The following is an 18,956-nucleotide window of genomic DNA, read 5'->3' as shown; positions in this document are numbered from 1 at the left end:
TTCTTGATTGATGCTTTTGCTGTTGTTGTGTGCCATTCAATTACATCTGGTACAAAAAAAAATGGTGAACCGTGATCCAGGAGGGGTTGCAGTTACCAGCAGATTGCTAAAGGTTGTGAACTTTTTGTGTTTTGATTTCACATGGCCTTATGTTGCAAGCACAAGAACATATCCCTGATATCAGTTTGCACGTTGTAGAGTTTGACCATCATTTTTATAGCAGTGTCACGATTCGTGCTTTTCCTCTTTCTTCCTTTTTTAAGATAAGAAAAAGCCATCGTGACTAGCTAGCTTTATATGAGTATTAAGTTAAGCAATCATCCACAATCAATGATAAAATATAATCAGGACAAAGTAGGTGGATTATACCTCCTAACACGAGAGCTACCTCATGAGCAACTGCATTTGACTCCCTATAACAATGCTGAATGATGCGGAGTCCAAGTTCATAGCCTCCGCCACTGCTATACAATCAGATTGAACAAAGAGGGAGGGAGTGACAGCCCAACCGTCACTCGTAGATGAAATCACGAGCAATATCATGTGTGGTCGTACCGCTGGTGCCCGTATCTTCGTCCGAGTTCTGTGAAATGATCAGAAACCTTGTGTGGAATTGGGAAATGAGAAAACAGGAGCCAAGATCAGGGATGAGATTGTTCCTGGTACTAGATTGGTCACAAAAGTGTGCACTGGAACTAGTAATAGTTGAATGATAATAAAACTATGAGGTTGTATGACTGAATCTGCAGGGTCTTACTTGCTTCAAGCTGTGCTATGTATAATTTTTGGCTGTTCCGAGAGATATTTGGCTATTCCAAAATTTGCAGTTTTTACTGTTGTGGTGTTGCATTGTTGGCCTGGATTGAACTAAAACCCCGTTGGCAACGAAGAAGGAAGCAGACCATAGATTCTTGATCACTGCATCATGATTCTGGACCATGAAGAGTACTAGGTTGGAAGCTAAGGACACAGTTCATGGACTCTTGATCCCATCACATTGATTAATAGAGTTTGTCCAACAAACAAACAATGGTGATGACGCCTGATGCCATCTGATTCATAGTATGTTTTACCATAGCCTTGATGAATTTTCAGTGCAATTATGTGCTTAGATACATTTGGTGGTAATCCTTGTTAATGTTTCAACTACACAACATGTGGTTGCAGTCCCCGTGTATGACACTGGCATGCAACTTGCTCAGTTTGGTGCAAACCACACACCTAATATTTTGGTGTGGAGCATCTTTTATTGGACTGGAAGACCGGACAAATCCATATTAATTTGTTTGTTTTTATTTGAAGTATCGCCGGATATTGTGGCTTGGAATTAAAAGCAGATGAATCTCCAAAAAGACCGCATGAATAGATAATTATGGTCTCATGTTCCATGTGCTATGGCCCTTGGAATTACTTCATCACAAACATGTGCACGGCTAGTACTTGAACAATGGAGGGGGATAATAAAATTAGAAATCTTCATCATTAGGATTGACTTCAGTTGATGGAGATGCATGTGTCGTCCTTAAGTGTCACCAAGTTTTCAGGAACAACTAACTTTGTAAATTTTAATGTAACAACAACATATATTGCAAAACCAAAATAATAACATATTCCGTTATCAGTTTGCACGTCTTAGACTTGACTATTTACATTCCTTGGTGAGAATGGTCCTTGGCCTCTGGTAGCCACACCAAACAAAGAGATTAATAATATCCTCATAAGAAAAAGAACAATTACATCCACAAATTGACCATTCACTTCATCGAAGAATAACACATTGTTTGCACATTCGTCCGTGGCATGGGGTCTTTCTTGCAAGGAGTGAAACCAATCAATGAGATTGATAAGATCCTTCAAGCAAGTAATTCATCAGGATTAGAAACTTTTGAGAAGGAACCAAATGGGATGCACACCCATGAACGTCTTGCTTGACACATTGATCATGTGTTTCATTGATCCAACATGTAGGAGGAGAGGAAAAAGAGGAAAATTGCACAAGCAGTAGACACTCTTCTGAAGTCTATATTCGAGGTTTTTTGTAACAACTTTTCAAAAGTGCATGCTCATTTTTTGAAAAACTTTCACATTTCAGTAGTGTTTTGCAATATATCAGATCTAAAGCCCGAAAGCGATGATCTGAAGCCAAAACAATAAATGCACAAACAATTGGATTTACATAGAATTGTAATTTGAATGGTATGCTTAGCAATGTGTATTGGAGCCAAAAGAAGAGGGGGCCTATGTCCCCCTCCCCTCGATTTACATTAGTTTGACTCACTTGCAAGGCTCTGAAATTGTCATTTGTCAGTTTAAAGCCATAGTCAATACAATGTCAAATTTCTCTCATCTCAATGCGCTTGGAAGAGGAGGTTTTGACAAAGTCTACAAGGGTACGATAAAATTGCTGTGAAGTGGCTAACTATCGAGTAGTTTATAGAAATGAGCTAAATTATACTTATTGACTTTTGCAAATGCTACAAGAAAATCATTGCTTGAATGGCTGACTAGATTCAGTATAATGAAGAGGGTCACGAGAGGACATATCTGTCTCCAACAAGAGTAGGCGTAAAGATCGTTCACAAATATCCCAAAGCGTCAACATAAATCGTTTTGTGACCGGTGATACCAGATTTTGGCATGGCAATAATCTTTGCTAGAAATCGGCAATAAGCAAACACAAACCATGTTGTTGGGAAATACAACCTCGACACTATGGTTTCCATGGTATAGTTTAATTCATACATATGATGCTAAAGTAGAAAGTTGATGTATTGATGCTCCCAAGTCCTAAATACACAAACAACCGAATTTACATATAATTGGACTTTGATTGATATGCCTGCCCATCTATCCTCAAGGATATTTGGAGCCGACAAGAGAAGGGGGGGGGGGATGTCCCCCTCCCTCGAGTTAAGGCACCACTTGGTTCGTCGTTTCAGGCCCCAAAGCGTGTAAAATATACCGGTGTGAAAAAATACGAATGGGCCTCACGTAAATACCGGTGCGAAAAGATTCCTTACAACACATCCATTCTTACGGAGCTAAGTATGTCAAAGAAATAAAAAATAAAAATAAAAATAAATAAAAAATGGTGCATAATTGGCTAGATACTCATTCAAAAATATCAACAAATCCCCAGTTTTAGCATTTCTTTGAGGTACACTCCATGTATTTTATGTAACTATAGCTTGTTTAATGCAAAACTGACTAGGGCCAATAGATGGCACTCAGGGGATATAGTTACTTTAAACTTGTGTAACATGCTATGTCTACCTTGTACCATTCGAATTTTGTGCTAATCTTTTGACATACATGGTTGTTGTTGACATGCGTGGTTGGTATCCTTCATAGAGCACAAAGTGTTCATTACATAGCTTCTTTTCAGGTTGTACTTTCACATGATTCTATGATTACCTGAGTCCATGAAGTAATCAATAATCTTCCTGACGTATTTTACATCTAAACGAACTATTGAACAATCGTTGATTCCTAACTTGTTATGCATGCTGACAAGATGAGACAAGTATGCCTCAATAAATTTGTAATTAAACTGCCGACTTTGAGTACGTCATGAAAACTATGTTCAAATGGATGATTGCTAAAAAATCAGAGAAGGGGCGTGGTGACGGAAAGCAGTAATCAATCGCCGCGTGGTGGAACGCTTGTTGGAGAAGGGTAAGCGCCTCCATGTCGTAGGGGGAGCAAAGGAAGAGGCAGGCTGAGCTGACTCTTCTTGTTCAATATCATTCTCATGATGTGTGGCATATGCTCAGGTATTCATTCTTCACTGCTTCGTTCCTACCCCCGATAGCAAAAGTAACAAGATGGATCCGAATTTCAGTAAGATAATACAAGAATCGTATTTGGTTGTTTGCTGAAGTTATATATTGTTATATAAATCAAAATTTTAGCTCATTTTATACTTGTGCAATTTGTGTGCAAGTGCAATCTGTGTGTGTGTATTGGAACATCTGTGCTGTTACAACTGGATTGGAACCTAGGGCCGAAAAAACCCTGTGACATGCATGTTCCAACCGAGGCCTAAATTTCTCATATGTTGTTCCCTTGGCTCATTTACTATGCAACTAATAAGGAGGTGCCAAAAATCTCGTGTGGCATTGAGCTGTGGTCCACATGATTGCTTCTGCAAATGATATCACACATTTCCAATCAAATTCACAAGATGAGCAATCAGAGAAGCCCAGCAAATCAAAACAAATTTCATGAGACTTGTTACTGTCACTACATTGGGGTTAAATTGAACGATATTTGGCCGTTCTGAATTTTGCTATTGGAATGCGTCATGATAAATACTCGATTCACAAATATAAGATATTCTAGATACTTCAATGTGGACTTGAACAAACACACAATACATCTTATATTAGTGAACTCAAAGATATCTGTTAAACAGAAAGGTGAAACGATGCCATCTGTTCATATGTTTTTTCAATGGTAGTTGATGAATGTTCCAATACGTTCTTCTAGGTAGCTATAGTCGGTGGTTATCCTCCGTTCAACTTCACATGCTTGTAGTCTCTGCGTATGACACCGAGATGCAACTCGATCGGTTTGGTGCAAACCGCAGACCCAATATTTCAACATGCAGCATCTGTGTTGGGACTGAAAGACCGGAGAAATCCGAATTATTTGTTCTTCAAGAATTATGGCCAGATGTTGTGACTTGGAGTTAACAGAAGGATCTCCAAACAATCTTCTCCTGGCATGTCAATCTAGGCTCCATGCGGCAGACAGGGCGCCATTGAACGGCGCCTGCTGTTGACTCATGATATAGAGCCCGACAAATTCATCCCGATCTTACAAAGAGATCAAAAGAGAGGAACACAGCAAACGGAAATCCAGATGCGATCAGAGCCTGTCGGGATGTATGCGTGTCATCACCTTGTGACATCAGGGGATTGACAGACTATCATACATAACATCATCACCTCGCATGAATACAAATCAATCCACCACCATCAAATCGAAGTACATCACCGGAAACAACGAAAAACAAGCTAAAAAACAAGTGAACATTGGATCGAACTTTGGGGCTCAGAACTTCTTAGAGGGTTGTGTTACCGACATGGGCGCATCCGCCTCCGGCACAGGTTTCGTTCCTCATTGCCACTTAGCTAGTACAACTACAAATCTCAAAAGACCCAAGAAACAGAGCAGTTGAATCGAGGAGGAGGAATGATCAGAAATCTCGTGTGGAATTGAGATGGAATGCACATGACTGCTTCTGCAACTCGTTGAAGGAGATCATCACACCATTCCCCCCAAACCACCAAATCCACACGAACAAACGAGACAAGAAATCAGAAGAAACGCCGCAAGCCGCACAAGAAATCGAGACAGAGAAGAAAATAAGTAACACCGAGGATGAGATCCAGCGATCTGCCAAGCAAAAGATTCAGACGAGACTTCGGCGGCGGCGGCTGGCGGAGGAACGGAGAAACCCTAGCTGGTACTGGGCCGAACCGGTGTGTCCCGGCTCTGGTTTTATAGATGGTCTCGGCTTCCAGGGCGGGTCACTGGGAAGTGGGTCCCGCTTAGCAGCCGATCGCGCGCCGTCCACTCGCGCATCGACGGCGGAGATACCTCCCTTCTCTCCTGGCCCTGCCTTTCGCTCCTCGGTGGTGGTGGCGCGGATAACTCGAGGGAGGGAGATTGAGGTCGGTCGAAGCGGCAATGGCGATGGCGATGCGGGCGGCAGCGGCCTTCTTCTCGCCCTCCGTCTCCCCCTCCCCCTCCCCGAGCCCGAAGCAGCACTCCGTATTCTCCCCCCGGCGCGGCTCCACCCGCCGTATCCGTCCCCGTCGGCTCCGCGCCTTCCCAGGTCAGCGCCCGCCCTCCCTCCGTTGCAGATTCCCTTCCGGCAGTAGTAGTTTTCTTGACAGCAATGGCTTCTGACGCCATGGATTTGCAGCCACCGAGCTGACCCTCGAGGAGCTCAACCCCTCCGTCGCCCTGCTCGTACGTCCTCCCACCTATTCATCTCACCTTCAATCTTCTTCATTCGTTCACTACTGCTTTGTGTTTGTGGTGGGTGTGCATGACCGCAATCTCAATTTTACCCAATTCCAATCCAGAGGAAGACCGCGGAGGCCGTCGGCGATTTCAGGAAGACGCCCATCTACATCGTCGGTATGCTCTTCTTTCTCTGCGAACTCTTGAATGCATTGCATATATATTCCCAGTTCAGATTGGAATTGTTGCTGAATAACAACCTGCACTGAACTGAACCGAATCGGCTGCAGGGACGGACTGCAATGCCAAGCGCAACATCGCCAAGCTGCTCGCCAACTCCATCATATACCGCTACCTCTGCAGCGAGGACCTGCTCGAGGACGTCCTCGGCGGCAAGGACGCCCTCGCGGCGTTCCGGGAGTCCGACGAGAAAGGCTACCTCGAAGTCGAGGTATACCGTCTTTCTTTCTGAAGTCAATTCATTCCTTCAATCCTAGCGTCATTTCGACATTTTGTCTGAATACTACCTGAAACTGTCGCCAGACCGAGGGGCTGAAGCAGCTCACGTCCATGGGCAGCCTGGTGCTTTGCTGCGGCGATGGCGCCGTCATGAACTCCACCAACCTGTATGTGCCTCTTATCTCTTTTGTCAGCAGCCATTCTGTGGGTGTGTATCTACTAGAGGTTTTCTGACTGATGTTTGTGCCTAATGATCTCAAGAGGGCTGCTGAGGCATGGAGTCTCCATCTGGATCGATGTTCCTCTCGAATTAGCCGTGAACGATATGTTGAAGAGCAAGGGGGCACAAGCTATTTCAGACCCTGATTCCTTTTCTCAGGTTCTTCCCCCTTCTACAAATTCCATCCTCCTCCTTATGGTTTTGTTATTCCTGTTTTCTTGAAACGCGGTAACTTAGATAGCCTTGCACTGTTTACACTTGGATAACTGTGATTCAGATTCAGCAGGCATGCTAAAAGGGTTGGTTCTCTTTTGACTCTGCCTTGCTTCTTAAACAACAGTCTCATTAATCCATCCATGTAAAGACTGCATCCAAATATGGTCTGTAATGCAGCAAATGTAAACTCAGAATGTGGACTTTGCGGTCTAGCTTCATTGTGTGTTGTGTTCATCATGGTTATGTGCATGTTGCATATGAATGGAGCATCCTTGTGCTCATGTGATCTTGCTTGTACACACCCTTCACATAAGATGGATACAGAGCCTATGATACCTTGCATTTGCATTAAATTGGAGTCTTTCTGATGCCATCTCCATCCTAGCCTGAAATCGATGTCAATTGTACCCACTGAAAGGTGATAGGCTTACCATCTATTGAATCACAGTGGAGATATTATGCCTGCAGGCAATGGCAAAGCTCCGTCAGCGTTATGATGATCTGAAAGAGCGGTATGCAGTCTCTGATGTTACTGTTTCAGTACAGAGTAAGCCGACAGCATCCAACATCCTTTCTTCACTTTGAACATTGTTGATGTGTTTTCTGCGGTTGGGGGAAACCCTATTGACATTCTCTTGAACTGAACACCTTCCAGACGTGGCTTCTCAGCTAGGCTACAGCAGCATCGACTCTTTGAGCCTGGAGGACATGGTCATTGAGGTATGCAATACAAGCATACTAGACAGAAATGTGTCTACACAATTGGACAAAGCGTAAAAATTGCAGCTGAATGCGGGGCCTTTCTTTGTAAATTACTTCTTGTGAATATAGCTAATGGTGACGTTGGATGCATTCCAATTTTCATTTTTCAGATTGTGAGTCGCATTGAGAAGCTGATCCAAGCGAAGGCGATGATGGAAGCTGCTGGGAAGCCTGAATGATTCGAGCATCGACCGAGGTCCTAGGAATCAAGTCCCGCTGCTTGATTTCAATATTTTTGTGACATTTCATATACATAGTGTGCGCCGATGAAGGCTTTGGGGGCATGCGCCATGCCCTGTAAAGGAGTCTCTCACGACATTATAGTAACACGGTACTCCTCGCTGCAAGTTATTCATGTGGCCGGTTGTAAAATGTATATGGCTCCACGGCCGAACATTAAGCAGGAGATTTTTTCGAATGAGTAAGAAAGTAGAAGAGGGGCACCAGTTCACTCTTGATGAAAGTCAAATTTGTGTCGGTTGATTTTTGCATCGCATGCCTAATGGCTCAGCCTCTGCCATTGTCAAATTCGAGGGGCATCAAAACAACTGAGCCCTTACGCATAAGACCGAACCAAAGCATCCCTGTATTCATGTGGGCTTGCAATTCTATCCACCATTTGCAAAAGCGGGTTAAAAGCCTATGATTCTCCATAAGATCCTGCCATTTGGTTCCATGTTAGTTGTTCTTTCCGACGTGTCCATGTCAGTCTTAGCCTGAAATTGATGCCAAACATATCCTCTGAAAGGTGATAGGCTTCTGAATCAATCTAATCAAAGTAGGCATATCATGCTTGCAGGCGATGGGCAAGCTCCGCCGCTGTTATGATGATCTGAAAGAGCGGTATGCAGTTTCTGATGGTACTGTTGCACTGCAGAGTAAGCAGACAAGATCCATTTCTTCACTTTGAGCATAGATGGATGTATTTCTGCAGTCAGGGCAACCCTATTGACATGCTTTCGAACTGAACACCTTCCAGATGTGGCCTCTCAACTGGTCACGAGGTAAGCAATATAAGCATACTCCTAGATAGAACTGTGCCTATTATGTCATCCACAGTTTCTGCGCCACCTGACTATAAGTCTTTTTTGGTAGATATGGCTAGTGGTGGACACGATTGATGTTTCTTTTTTTTCCTCGGATTGTGAGGCAGATTGAGAAGCTGATCCAAGCGAAGCCTGAATGATTCGACAAAGGACGAGCATCTGAGGTCCGAGGAATCGAATGGGGCTGGTGTTTCCGATTTTTTAAAAAAGCACCCATTTTACGAAAAATGTGCGCATTTACAAAAAACCGAAACACTTTTTGACATTCTGAACAATTTTTGGATAACCTAAACAACTTTTGGAAATGTGAATATTTGTTGAATTCATGAACGAAAATTGAAAAACCTGAATAATTCTTGAAAAATATGAACATTTTCTGATAAGCTCGAAAATTACTTTAAAATGCGATCATTTTTCGAACTTATGAACAAAATTGAAAAACCTGAACTATTCTTGAAAATTTTGTACATTTTTTTTCAGAGACCCAAACGATTTTTGAAAATACAAAAAAATTGAATTAATGAATAAAATATGAAACATGGGCATTGTTTTGTAATTTTGAACTAACTTTAAGAAAACAACATTTTTGGAATTTTTTTAAGAAAAATCAAAACATAGAAAAAACTGAAGAAGGGAAAAAATGAAAAAGAAGGAACAGAAACGCGAAAAAAGGAAAATTAAAAACAAAAACCCCAAAAGAAACCAGAAAATGAGTAAAAGAAAAACAAAACGGTTATGTGGTGAAGTCGGCCGGCCCATTGCTCACTCTCGATTCGTTTCGCATATGCGTTTGCCCGACAGTTTGACGCATACATCGTCAAATACTCCCTTCGTTATCTCCACTACCTAAAAGAAACGTAAGGTTCCCTCTCCCCTCTTACGTTCCCCTCGCTTCGTCCAACCTCTCGTACGACCCCTCTCCTCTAAATTGTTTTTCTTTTCTCCCGACCGGTTTTCTCCTGCCGGTTTTATCCTTGGTTTTTTATCCTTCCTTAACAGGTAATCAATTCATGTATGGTAACCAGCCACAATTAATTCATGCATGGTAATCTCTACTACTCCCTCTATTTCCTCCCCTGCCCGATTTTCTATTTAAATCGGTTTTTATTTTCCGGGCTAAACCAGGATCAATCTTTGGTAACTCATTCAATTCTCTATGGTAAGCGATCTCTGCTTTGGCAATGCATAACGCAATCAATTCACATCAATCACGCGCATATTCTTATATTCCTTATCTTGGTTTATTTCCTGCCTTTTCGCGTATTGATTTTTTTTTCTCTCCATAAATATCTCTCCCTTCCTTTCCAAATTTCATCTCATTCATCCGATGATCGTGTGCCCACCGCGCTAGGGTACGCAAGACACTGCCAGCGCCGTTGCTACGATCCCGCTCGAGGAGAATAGGCCGGAGCACCATGACCAGGGAAGATCGTGGTGTTGTTGAGTACTCGCCTCGAGTCTACGGCAGTAGTGCGGGACACCCGATGCCCACCAAACCCGCATCGCCTTTGTGCACCTATGTTGATTGCCGCCGCTGAGCCCTTTTTCTCGACGTCAATCGCCCTGAGCATCACTGCCGAACCAGGCCTCCCACGAGCGTCTTCCATCGGTTCATGATTGGATGGCGGACTCAGCCTTCTGACCCACTCCATCGCGGCGTAGAACCGTCACCAAACGTTTTTCATTACCGAGCCACCGAGAGACGGGAAGCAAGAAGATGTCCTTGGAGGTCGTGCAGCTTTTCGGAAGGACGGAGTTGGCCAGACCCCATCCTCCCGGGCAAAACGACTAGCTGAGCCTCAACTCCTGGAGACGGCGGCGAGCGGCACGACAGAGGTCCTCAATGTTTTATAAAATGCTTTCCTGTTTATAATTTTCTGGTAAGTTTCGTGTCTGCTTGATTGCCATATCTAATGTACATTTCCCTTGGAATAGTTACGAGGATCTGGATGATGGCGAGCTAGCCTACATGATGCAGTCATGTACGAGACGGGCAATGGCCTGATGGCAAGCTAGCTTTTTCCTTAATTGCTTCAATGTTCCTCTTCCTCTTTGTCAGGGTCATCCCATGAATATATTTACTCAGGAAAATCAGGCGCTCAATACACACCGACTATCATTTGTATTGCAGAAAACGTAAATCATTTACGAGCTAGAAGGAACTTGTCATTCTAAGAGTCCGGTTGTACTCTTAGTTAGAGGTTGGAAAAAACATTGTAAATATCCTTGTAAGACTAGCAATATTTATATTCGCTTGCTTCTTCCAGTATATATTATCTAAGTTGGTTAATTCTTTTCACAACATTCTGATGTCTATTGTTTCCGTCACAAAAATTTATTATTTAGTCTAGCAGGGTGTTTTGTATTTGCATGGTTGTACCCAGCATTAGGTTAGTTTGTTGATAAATGAAAAAAGGGCTTGTTTGGCTACTAAGATACAGAAGAACACGATGAAGCCATGCCTCTTCATCATCACCAATAATATTCATTGTGGGCATGTATGTATGTGATTTAGGAAGAATAATATTTGGGAAAATATTTGTGGAGTACAATTGGAGAGAAGGATTGATGACATGATTTCATTCATGTTGAGCCAAAAGTAGAATGAGGGCAGAACATGCATTTTCATATGCGGTAACTCGGGGATAGATAAATGGATTATTTGTTTATATGTGTCGTTTGAGCTATACCTATCTATATTCCCGTAGCAACGCACGGGCAATTACCTAGTTTTATATAAGGTGTATTTGTTTTCTGCTAAAATTTCACAATGTAAGGTTCTTCTAATTCCTCATAATTCTTTTGTAGCCTTCCAAAAAAGGTAAAGTATCTATCTGTCAATTTCATGTATCTCACCTTTAGGAAAAAGGAAAGTATATGTCTTTTATTGCATATATCTTTTTATTTCCTAGCTTAATTGATTTACTTGCCGCCAAACAACCAATTAGCCATGGGTAAATTCGTCCTACATTGTTTATAATCACGTGCCTTGATCACCATGCCCGAAAAAAATACGCCTTACATAAATAAATGGAGGGAGTAGGATTTTTCAATCCATCCCTTGAGAGCTCCTATTGGGCTCCTTCAGCGCCGGTTATACATCACAACGCTTACGTGCGTCCTTTCATGGGCTGGCCCAATAACTCGAGCAGTGCTATTCGTTGGCTTGGTCGAATTGATCATTGGTTCGATGGCATTTCCTGTTTGGCGATGCGCTAACCGACGCTTGCAGTGGCGCTAGCTGGGCTCGGCCCAACTACCATTTTTTCGCTGTTTTGAAACTCAAAAAATGAGAGCAAGGGAAATTGTGCGCCGCCAGGAATCAAACAACGATCTCTCCGTTGATAGCTAACTCCACGAATCACTACGCCACCACCCTGACTCATGAATATAAACCTCCGTTCAATCTTTTTATACATACAGGAAATGCCCTCTATGTTTTCTGTGTTTTTTCCTCTCTTTTTTTCCTGTTTTCCTATTTTCTTGAATGCGTGAAATGTTTACAAATAGACGATATTTTTTCTAATTCATGATTTTTTTCATTAAATCGATGAACTTTTTTTCAATTTCAATGAACTTTTTTTCAAACTCGATTTTTTTTCAAAATGAATGAACTTTTTAACATTTTTATGAACTTATTTAAAAAATCGATGAACTTTTTCCAAATGATTTTTTTGAACTTTTTTCGATTCGATGAACTTGTTTTTCAAATTCAATGAACTATTTTCAATTCGATGAACTTTTTTTAATCTGATGAACTGTTTTCAAATCCGGTGAGCTTTTCAAAATTGATGAACTTTTCTCCAGGTTTTTGCATTTTTTTGTTCAAAATTGATGAATTTGTTTTTAATAATATATGAACTTTTTTTGACAAACATATTCAAAATTGTAAAGACCGGAGGCTGGTCTTTTCCCTTTTTTTTTTGAGACGTGACTAGTCTTTTTCCTAAACCAGCAGTACAGCACAACCCGAAAAAAAATCCAGCGCCACGAGTGTGTTATTCTTCAGCGAGCGAGGGATCGATTTTTCTAATGGGCCGCTCCCTGGTTCGATTGCTCGCTCAACATCGGTTGACTGGTGGTTCATATACTATGGACTGTTGACCAGGGCCCGTTAACCATTGAACTTTTCTAAAAGGTGCACAAAGGAAAAAGTTCATAAATTTGGAAAAACTTGTATATCTAAAAAAAATCACATATTTGGAAAAAGTTTCTTGAAATTTGAAAAAACAATTCATGAATTTTAAAAAGTTAACGAAAAATGGTTAGCAAAAACTGAATTTTTTTTGTGATTTTTTGAAAAAGTTAATGAATTTTAGGAAGTTCACTAAAAAAATTTCGCAGATTTAAAAAAGTTAATGGATTTGAAAAATGATCTTGAAATTTTGAAAAAAATCATGAAAAATTGAGAAAAGTTCACTAAAAAATGAGTACAAACTGAAAAAAACATGAAGTTGGAAAATTTCACAAATTTGAGAAAGTTCATGCGTTCTTGAAAATTTTAAACACAATTAAAATGAAAAAATAGAAACCAAAAACATGAAAATGAATAAAAAGAGAACAACGCTGGCTCATTAGATAACAAGGAAAAAAGAAAAAAAGTCTGGAAGCTTCTTCAAACCGGGGGAGAAATCACGTCGTCGCGCTTCAAAAGAGGCCGGGCCATCTGTTACTATTATTAAGACAATGTTGTGCCAAAATCACTAATTAAGGAACACTCTTTGCAAAAGGTCACTCCCACCTCTCCAGGTTGTGACACATGGCGAACTGCGCATGTGTCACTTGTCGCAACCTTGTATTTTTTTGTTTTTTTGTTTATTCAAAATGTTTTATCTCTTAAACCGTGCATCCATATCTCGAACTGTTTTTACTGTTGGATTCCTCGCGTCGAGATCTTTAAAGCTAGAACCCATGTTGATAGGTTTTGACGAACTTTTTTTATGAAAAAATCAAACGAAAAACCGAACTGGGAGCATTTTTTTCCTTTTCGAAAGAGGCATGATTGTGCCTCTCGCGGAAGTAAATTCGTGCTTCCGCCAGAAGTAAACATGTGCCTCTCATGGAAGCGCAAAAAACATTATTTTTTTTGGTTTCCGAGAGGCACGGCCGTGCCTCTCATTGAAGCAAAACCGTGCCTCTCGTGAAAAAAAAGAAAACATGTTTTTTCCGTTTGTGAGAGGCACGACCGTGCCTTTCACAGAAGCAAACCCGTGCCTCTTGCGGAAGAATAAAAAAGAAAATGCGTTTTTTCGTTTTCGAGAGGCACGGTCCTGCCTTTCGCGGAAGCAAAACTGTGCCTCTCGTGAAAGAAAAAAAACATATATTTTTTCTGTTTCCGAGAGCACGACCGTGCATCGTGCGGAAGCAAATCCGTGTCTCACGCGAAAGGAAAAAATAAAACTTTTTTCCGCTTCCGAGAGGCACGACCATGCCTGTCACGGAAGCAAATCCGTGCCTCTCCCAAAACGCGACATGTGGCAGTAGCTGAGAGCACGCCAAGTGGCACGCTCTCAGCCCACCCCCAGATGACCCTTGCGGGGCTCCTGAACGGGCACTCATTCATTAGTTGCTCCTGGGTTGCGCCAACACCTCTGAACGGCGCAACGGGCGCCAAATAGGGATTGGGCCATTCCTTGCCAGCTCCTCCCTCGACTTCAAAAAGTCTCTAATTTCTAGCCCAGGAGCACTTCGGCCCATTGGGTATTGCTAGGCCTGATAGGAATCCTTTTTTTTAATAGCCTGATAGGAATTCCTGGCCTCGACATCTTATTCCAGTTTGTGCCCGCGACCGAAAATAGCGCTCCAGCAACCACGCTATAATCCCGCGCGCGATAAACAAGGTTCAGCGCGCTGGGGAAAGCTGCATCGCGCGATGCGTAATTGGTGCGCCCGCTCGCACGCGCTGCAAAATCTAGACCGATGTAGATGGGGCCGCCGGATTGGCGCCGTGTATTAGCGCTTCTTGTAAAGCAAAACACCAGCCTAGCGTGCTAAAACGCTATTTTGACGCTGCAAATATTTTTTTAACGCACCGCGCGTCTGTTGTTGATGCTCTAATTACCGGTAGAGTGAGGCATTTTGCAAAAGAAGTGACCATCAGCTGTTTTCTGCAATTTTGGCGTACAATGTGATTGATTTCCTGGTTCTTACTCCGCAGTCTCTACTAATCGACTGTAGAACCATCCTCGTGGCAGTTCTTGCTTCGCCTCTTACACATAATAATATGTCTCGCAGAAATTTTGCGTACGTGTATGAAGTTGGCACGTAAGGATTTTAATTACGTGTATGAAGTGACCGATATGTGCGCATGATCAATCGCAGTCTCGCTTCATCTTGGGCTGCAAGTCAAGGAGGAATGGTTAATTTGGACCATGATCGACACGACAGTTATTTTTGCTAGTAACCTACGTAGTACGTGTAACCGCGCGACCTTTTCTTGTCCTGCAAGGCGCGCATGCATGCATGGGAGAATCAACAGATATACCGGCCCATTTTCTCTTAAAATCTCTGGCTAGAGACATGCGCACGTACGATACGTTCGAGCGCTCGTACAATCCTTCCGGCCATATATATCTCTCCATGATCCTAAGCCTCGGACGTAACCAACTATACGCACGCAACCACGCACGTAGGTTAAGCGAAAACTAAAGTTATGGCGGCAGCGATCTTGCAGCAGGCGGCCGGCGGCGCCCTCATGGGCGCGTCGTCCCCGGCGGCGGCGGACTTGGCGTGCCGGGCGGCCGTCATGGCGGCGCCACGCCTCCTCGGCCTCATGCAAAGGAACTACCACTCCTCGGCGCCGCGCGCGCCCCTGCACCGGCCAGCTGCGGCGGCAATCGCCTCCGGGTCCCGCGGCCTCTCGTCCTACGACAAGTACGCCAGCCAGCTCAAGGTCTGATCAGTTTCCATCTTTCTTGCTCCGATCTGCCAACCAGTCTTGATCGGTTTGGTGGTCTAAGCTTAATCTGCTTACTTTCACGTGTGCGATTAGCTAGCATGATCGATGATCTCTTCTCTTTTATATCTATACTTTCTTGCTCCGATCTGTCAATCAATATGATTTTCCATTTGCTGCTGCTTGACTGGCTAGTTTAATCTACTTACTTCCGCGTGTAATGTGATTAGCTATTTAATCTACTTGCTCCGACCTGCCAATCATTCTTGATCGATTTGGTGCTTGACTGTCTAAGCTTCACGTGTGCGATTAGCTAGCATGTTCGATGATCTCTTCTCTTTGATATTCACTTTGTTCATCCATCTCTCTTGTTCCGATCTGTCTTCTGATGATCAGTTTGCTGCTGCTTGACTGGCTAGCATAACGCATAATCTACTCTACTTTCGCGTGTATTTCATTCATATGCATGTTGCATTGGTTACTACTGGAACATCTGATCTGATATGATTTCTTCTCCAAGCAAAGCTTATTTTACATGATCTGATTGGCTTTTAGTTTGAGCAACTTAACTAGCTACTATAGTAACGTCTGATCTGGTCTGGCCTCCAAGGAGATCGCAAGATCAATATTAGTTGCACTATAAAACATCGACCGTAGCATATTTTTCTTGAATAGAGATTAATTGTAATTTGTGCCAATTCACTAATTAACTAGGATGAGGAGGAGGAGATGAGGACGAAGAAGCAGCTGGCGGTGGCGCTGATGAACGACACCCCGAGGAGCAGCGGCGACGGTGACCACGGGGAGGAGGTCAAGAGCGTCAGCAACCTCCTCTCCCTGCTCGGCGCCCCCGCCCCCGCCCCCACCAACGGCCCCACGGCCGACCAGCTCGCCAAGCAGCTGCTGAACGAGCGCCGGAGCTTGCTGGAGAAGAAGAAGAACGCACTGCTGATCGAGCTGCTCAACGGGGACGGTCACGGCAGGGATCACAAGACGGCCGAGGTCGTCGCCGCCGCCCGCCAGCTCCTGGACGACCTCGCGGCGTACGAGGAGCGCCGCGCCCACAAAACCTTCTCCGCGTACGTACATGCATACGCTCAGCTACATCCTTACCATGTTACATGCATAATCAAGATGATTGATTGATTGATTGTTTGGATGGATGGGCGCATGCAGGGAGCTGAAGGGTCTGCAGAAGATGGTGGAGGCCAACAGGCTCAAGGCCGAGGCCGACAACAGGAGCGCGATGAGCTCGATGGATCTAGTCAAGGCGCAGGTCCAGTCAACTAATGCCACCGTCCACTCTTACCGCGCGTAAGTGTATATATATACTGGACTACTGTACATGGCTAGTACTATAACAGCACTTGAAGAATGGGAATGATATATTTGGTTTTGGATTTTGATGATGCAGGGACGTGAAGCGGCTAGAGGCTGGGGTGGCAGAAGCCAGATTAGAGGCAAAGATGGCTGGCGAAATCGTGGACTCTGTAAAGAAGTATGTTATCTAACTAACTACTACTCCGTCCGAAAATACTTGTCATTATATATATATATATATATATATATATATATGTATATATATATATATATAAAATGATTGATGGTGTGTATATGAACTCTTACTAATTGGGCGCTGAATTGGGTGATGCAGGATAGTGGGGACGTTGCAGGGGTCCTACGGAGATTTGTCGAAATCAACGGAGTCGGCTAAGAATCTCTCGTGCTTCGTGTTCTGGTGCGGCGCCCTGAGCGGATTGAGTTATTATATGAATTATTATTTATGATTGAACTAGTTGAGGGCCGCCTTGCAAGCTTTGTTGGTGCCGTGAGAGACATAGGTACCAGTAGATCGATCGATCGATCGGGAAATATATACGTCGTGTGTTGAACTCAGTTTTGCCAGTTTTATTAAGGTCGTGGTGCTTCTTCAGTTCCAGTTTTGCGATGCCATATATATGTTGCTTTTCTTTTGTCTTTTATACTTCTCCATAAAAATACGAAGTATACCGCTCGATGATATTGGTTTCTTGTTTTGGGATAGCTCGTCATTCATGCTGAATGGTCTGGTATCTCCTGATATATACATTTGCATGCACCATATGCATGTTGTGTGGGGGCAGTTGGCCCGTCATGGTCTTACATGCCTACACACAGACCAGGTATGCATGCATATATAATGCTCGCGCGTACGTGTGAAGTGGCAACAAATATCCAAATTACCTCCTCAATCCCATCTTCTGTGTGCTAATCCTGCATGAATAAAGTGGCCGTCATTCCTTGAGTACAGTTTTGGTTGTGCTTCGCTCGTTAGAGCATCTACAACCGGACCTTTCAAACACTGAAAAGAAAGGTCTTTTTCTGCTCCTTTTCCGATTCAGACGGACGCCTCAAACGCCCGAGCTGACCGGCACCCACAGATCTTTGGGGGGCACCGGGCACGACGACGGGATCCCACACGGAAACGCCCGGAAACCCGGCGGTCCGAGGAAGCCGTGTCCGTCGCCGCGGTGGAACGCCGCCCCCAGTCTGAGCCGATCCACCTCCTCCCTCTCCCGCTCCGGTGCTCTGCTCACGGTCAGACGCTTCGGCACTCTGCCATGGTCCGGAGCAAGATCACCTACTATGCCATGCTGACGTCGGAGCGTCGCTACGAGATCCAGCAGGAGATCCGGGCATGGTAGGCCACGCGCGCCGCCCGCATCGTTGCCGAGCTGCCTCCGGACTCGTCGGAGTCGGAGGAGGAGGAGCAGCCGGGGGAAGAGGAGGAGGAGGATATGGCTCCGATGGAGGTGGAGGAGCCGTACCGGCAGGTGCCAGCCTTCAACATGGAGCAGGCGGAGGTGGAGTTCGCAGTCGCCCAGTCCGATGAGATGGCAGAGTAGCAGGCCATCCTGGCCCTATGTTGAGGCCAACCGGGCGTTCCTCTGGCGGGAGCAGGCGGAGTCCGACGCTCTTCGCCAAGCTCGACACGAAGATAGAGGCGGAGGAGGCCGGAGCGGACAAGCCGGAGGAGGCGGAGCTGCAGCTGCGGCCCATGCCACCGGAGCCGGGCACGGAAATTGTCGACATCTCCGACGACGAGTAGCTAGTTGATCGATGTAGTACGTAGGTTTATTTTAGTTTGCATGTCTTTGTATGGATTTGAGCATCTAGTATGAGATGTCCGAATGCAACAAGTGAAATTTGAGGCGTGCGTCCGCGAACGCGTCCACTATAGATGCATTTATTTCCCATATACAGTTGCTTGACTTTGACAATTTGCCATGTAAGCAACACTTACAAAGCTACTTCCAAATTTAAGGACTATAACTATACAAAGAAAATAGAGCTTTCAACAGCTAATGCATACTAATTCGAATTAAAAAGTAATTACAATTTTTAT

At 43.9% G+C, this 18,956-nt stretch overlaps 2 protein-coding genes and 2 non-coding genes across 4 annotated transcripts; 2 read left to right on the top strand and 2 right to left on the bottom strand.

The window, feature by feature from the left end:
- Positions 1–4,865: 4,865 nt before the first annotated feature.
- Positions 4,866–4,954, bottom strand: LOC119283048. Its single transcript, XR_005139007.1, has one exon. It is a non-coding gene; the product is annotated as a small nucleolar RNA snoR14 (small nucleolar RNA).
- Positions 4,955–5,051: 97 nt separating this feature from the next.
- On the bottom strand, positions 5,052–5,130 carry LOC119283037. The gene has a single exon (XR_005138996.1). It is a non-coding gene; the product is annotated as a small nucleolar RNA U61 (small nucleolar RNA).
- A 512-nt stretch (positions 5,131–5,642) lies between these two features.
- Positions 5,643–8,099, top strand: LOC119274839 (probable inactive shikimate kinase like 1, chloroplastic). Its single transcript, XM_037555571.1, has 9 exons — positions 5,643–5,842; positions 5,933–5,979; positions 6,096–6,150; positions 6,264–6,424; positions 6,517–6,599; positions 6,694–6,811; positions 7,337–7,415; positions 7,524–7,588; positions 7,741–8,099. Exons 1-9 carry the CDS (start codon positions 5,695–5,697, stop codon positions 7,807–7,809), a joined length of 825 nt encoding a protein of 274 aa, XP_037411468.1. The 5' UTR covers positions 5,643–5,694; the 3' UTR covers positions 7,810–8,099.
- A 7,229-nt stretch (positions 8,100–15,328) lies between these two features.
- Positions 15,329–17,504, top strand: LOC119279331. The gene is made up of 5 exons (XM_037560603.1): positions 15,329–15,568; positions 16,286–16,650; positions 16,748–16,885; positions 16,986–17,069; positions 17,226–17,504. The coding sequence occupies exons 1-5, from the start codon at positions 15,329–15,331 to the stop codon at positions 17,356–17,358; spliced, it is 960 nt and encodes a 319-aa protein (XP_037416500.1). The 3' UTR covers positions 17,359–17,504.
- Positions 17,505–18,956: the final 1,452 nt, after the last annotated feature.

The sequence above is a fragment of the Triticum dicoccoides genome, chromosome 3B, assembly GCF_002162155.2.
Source record: "Triticum dicoccoides isolate Atlit2015 ecotype Zavitan chromosome 3B, WEW_v2.0, whole genome shotgun sequence".
In the NCBI taxonomy this organism is placed as follows: domain Eukaryota; kingdom Viridiplantae; phylum Streptophyta; class Magnoliopsida; order Poales; family Poaceae; genus Triticum; species Triticum dicoccoides.
The sequence above is the reverse complement of the archived record's forward strand: the minus strand, read 5'-3'. Positions and strand labels throughout refer to the sequence as shown.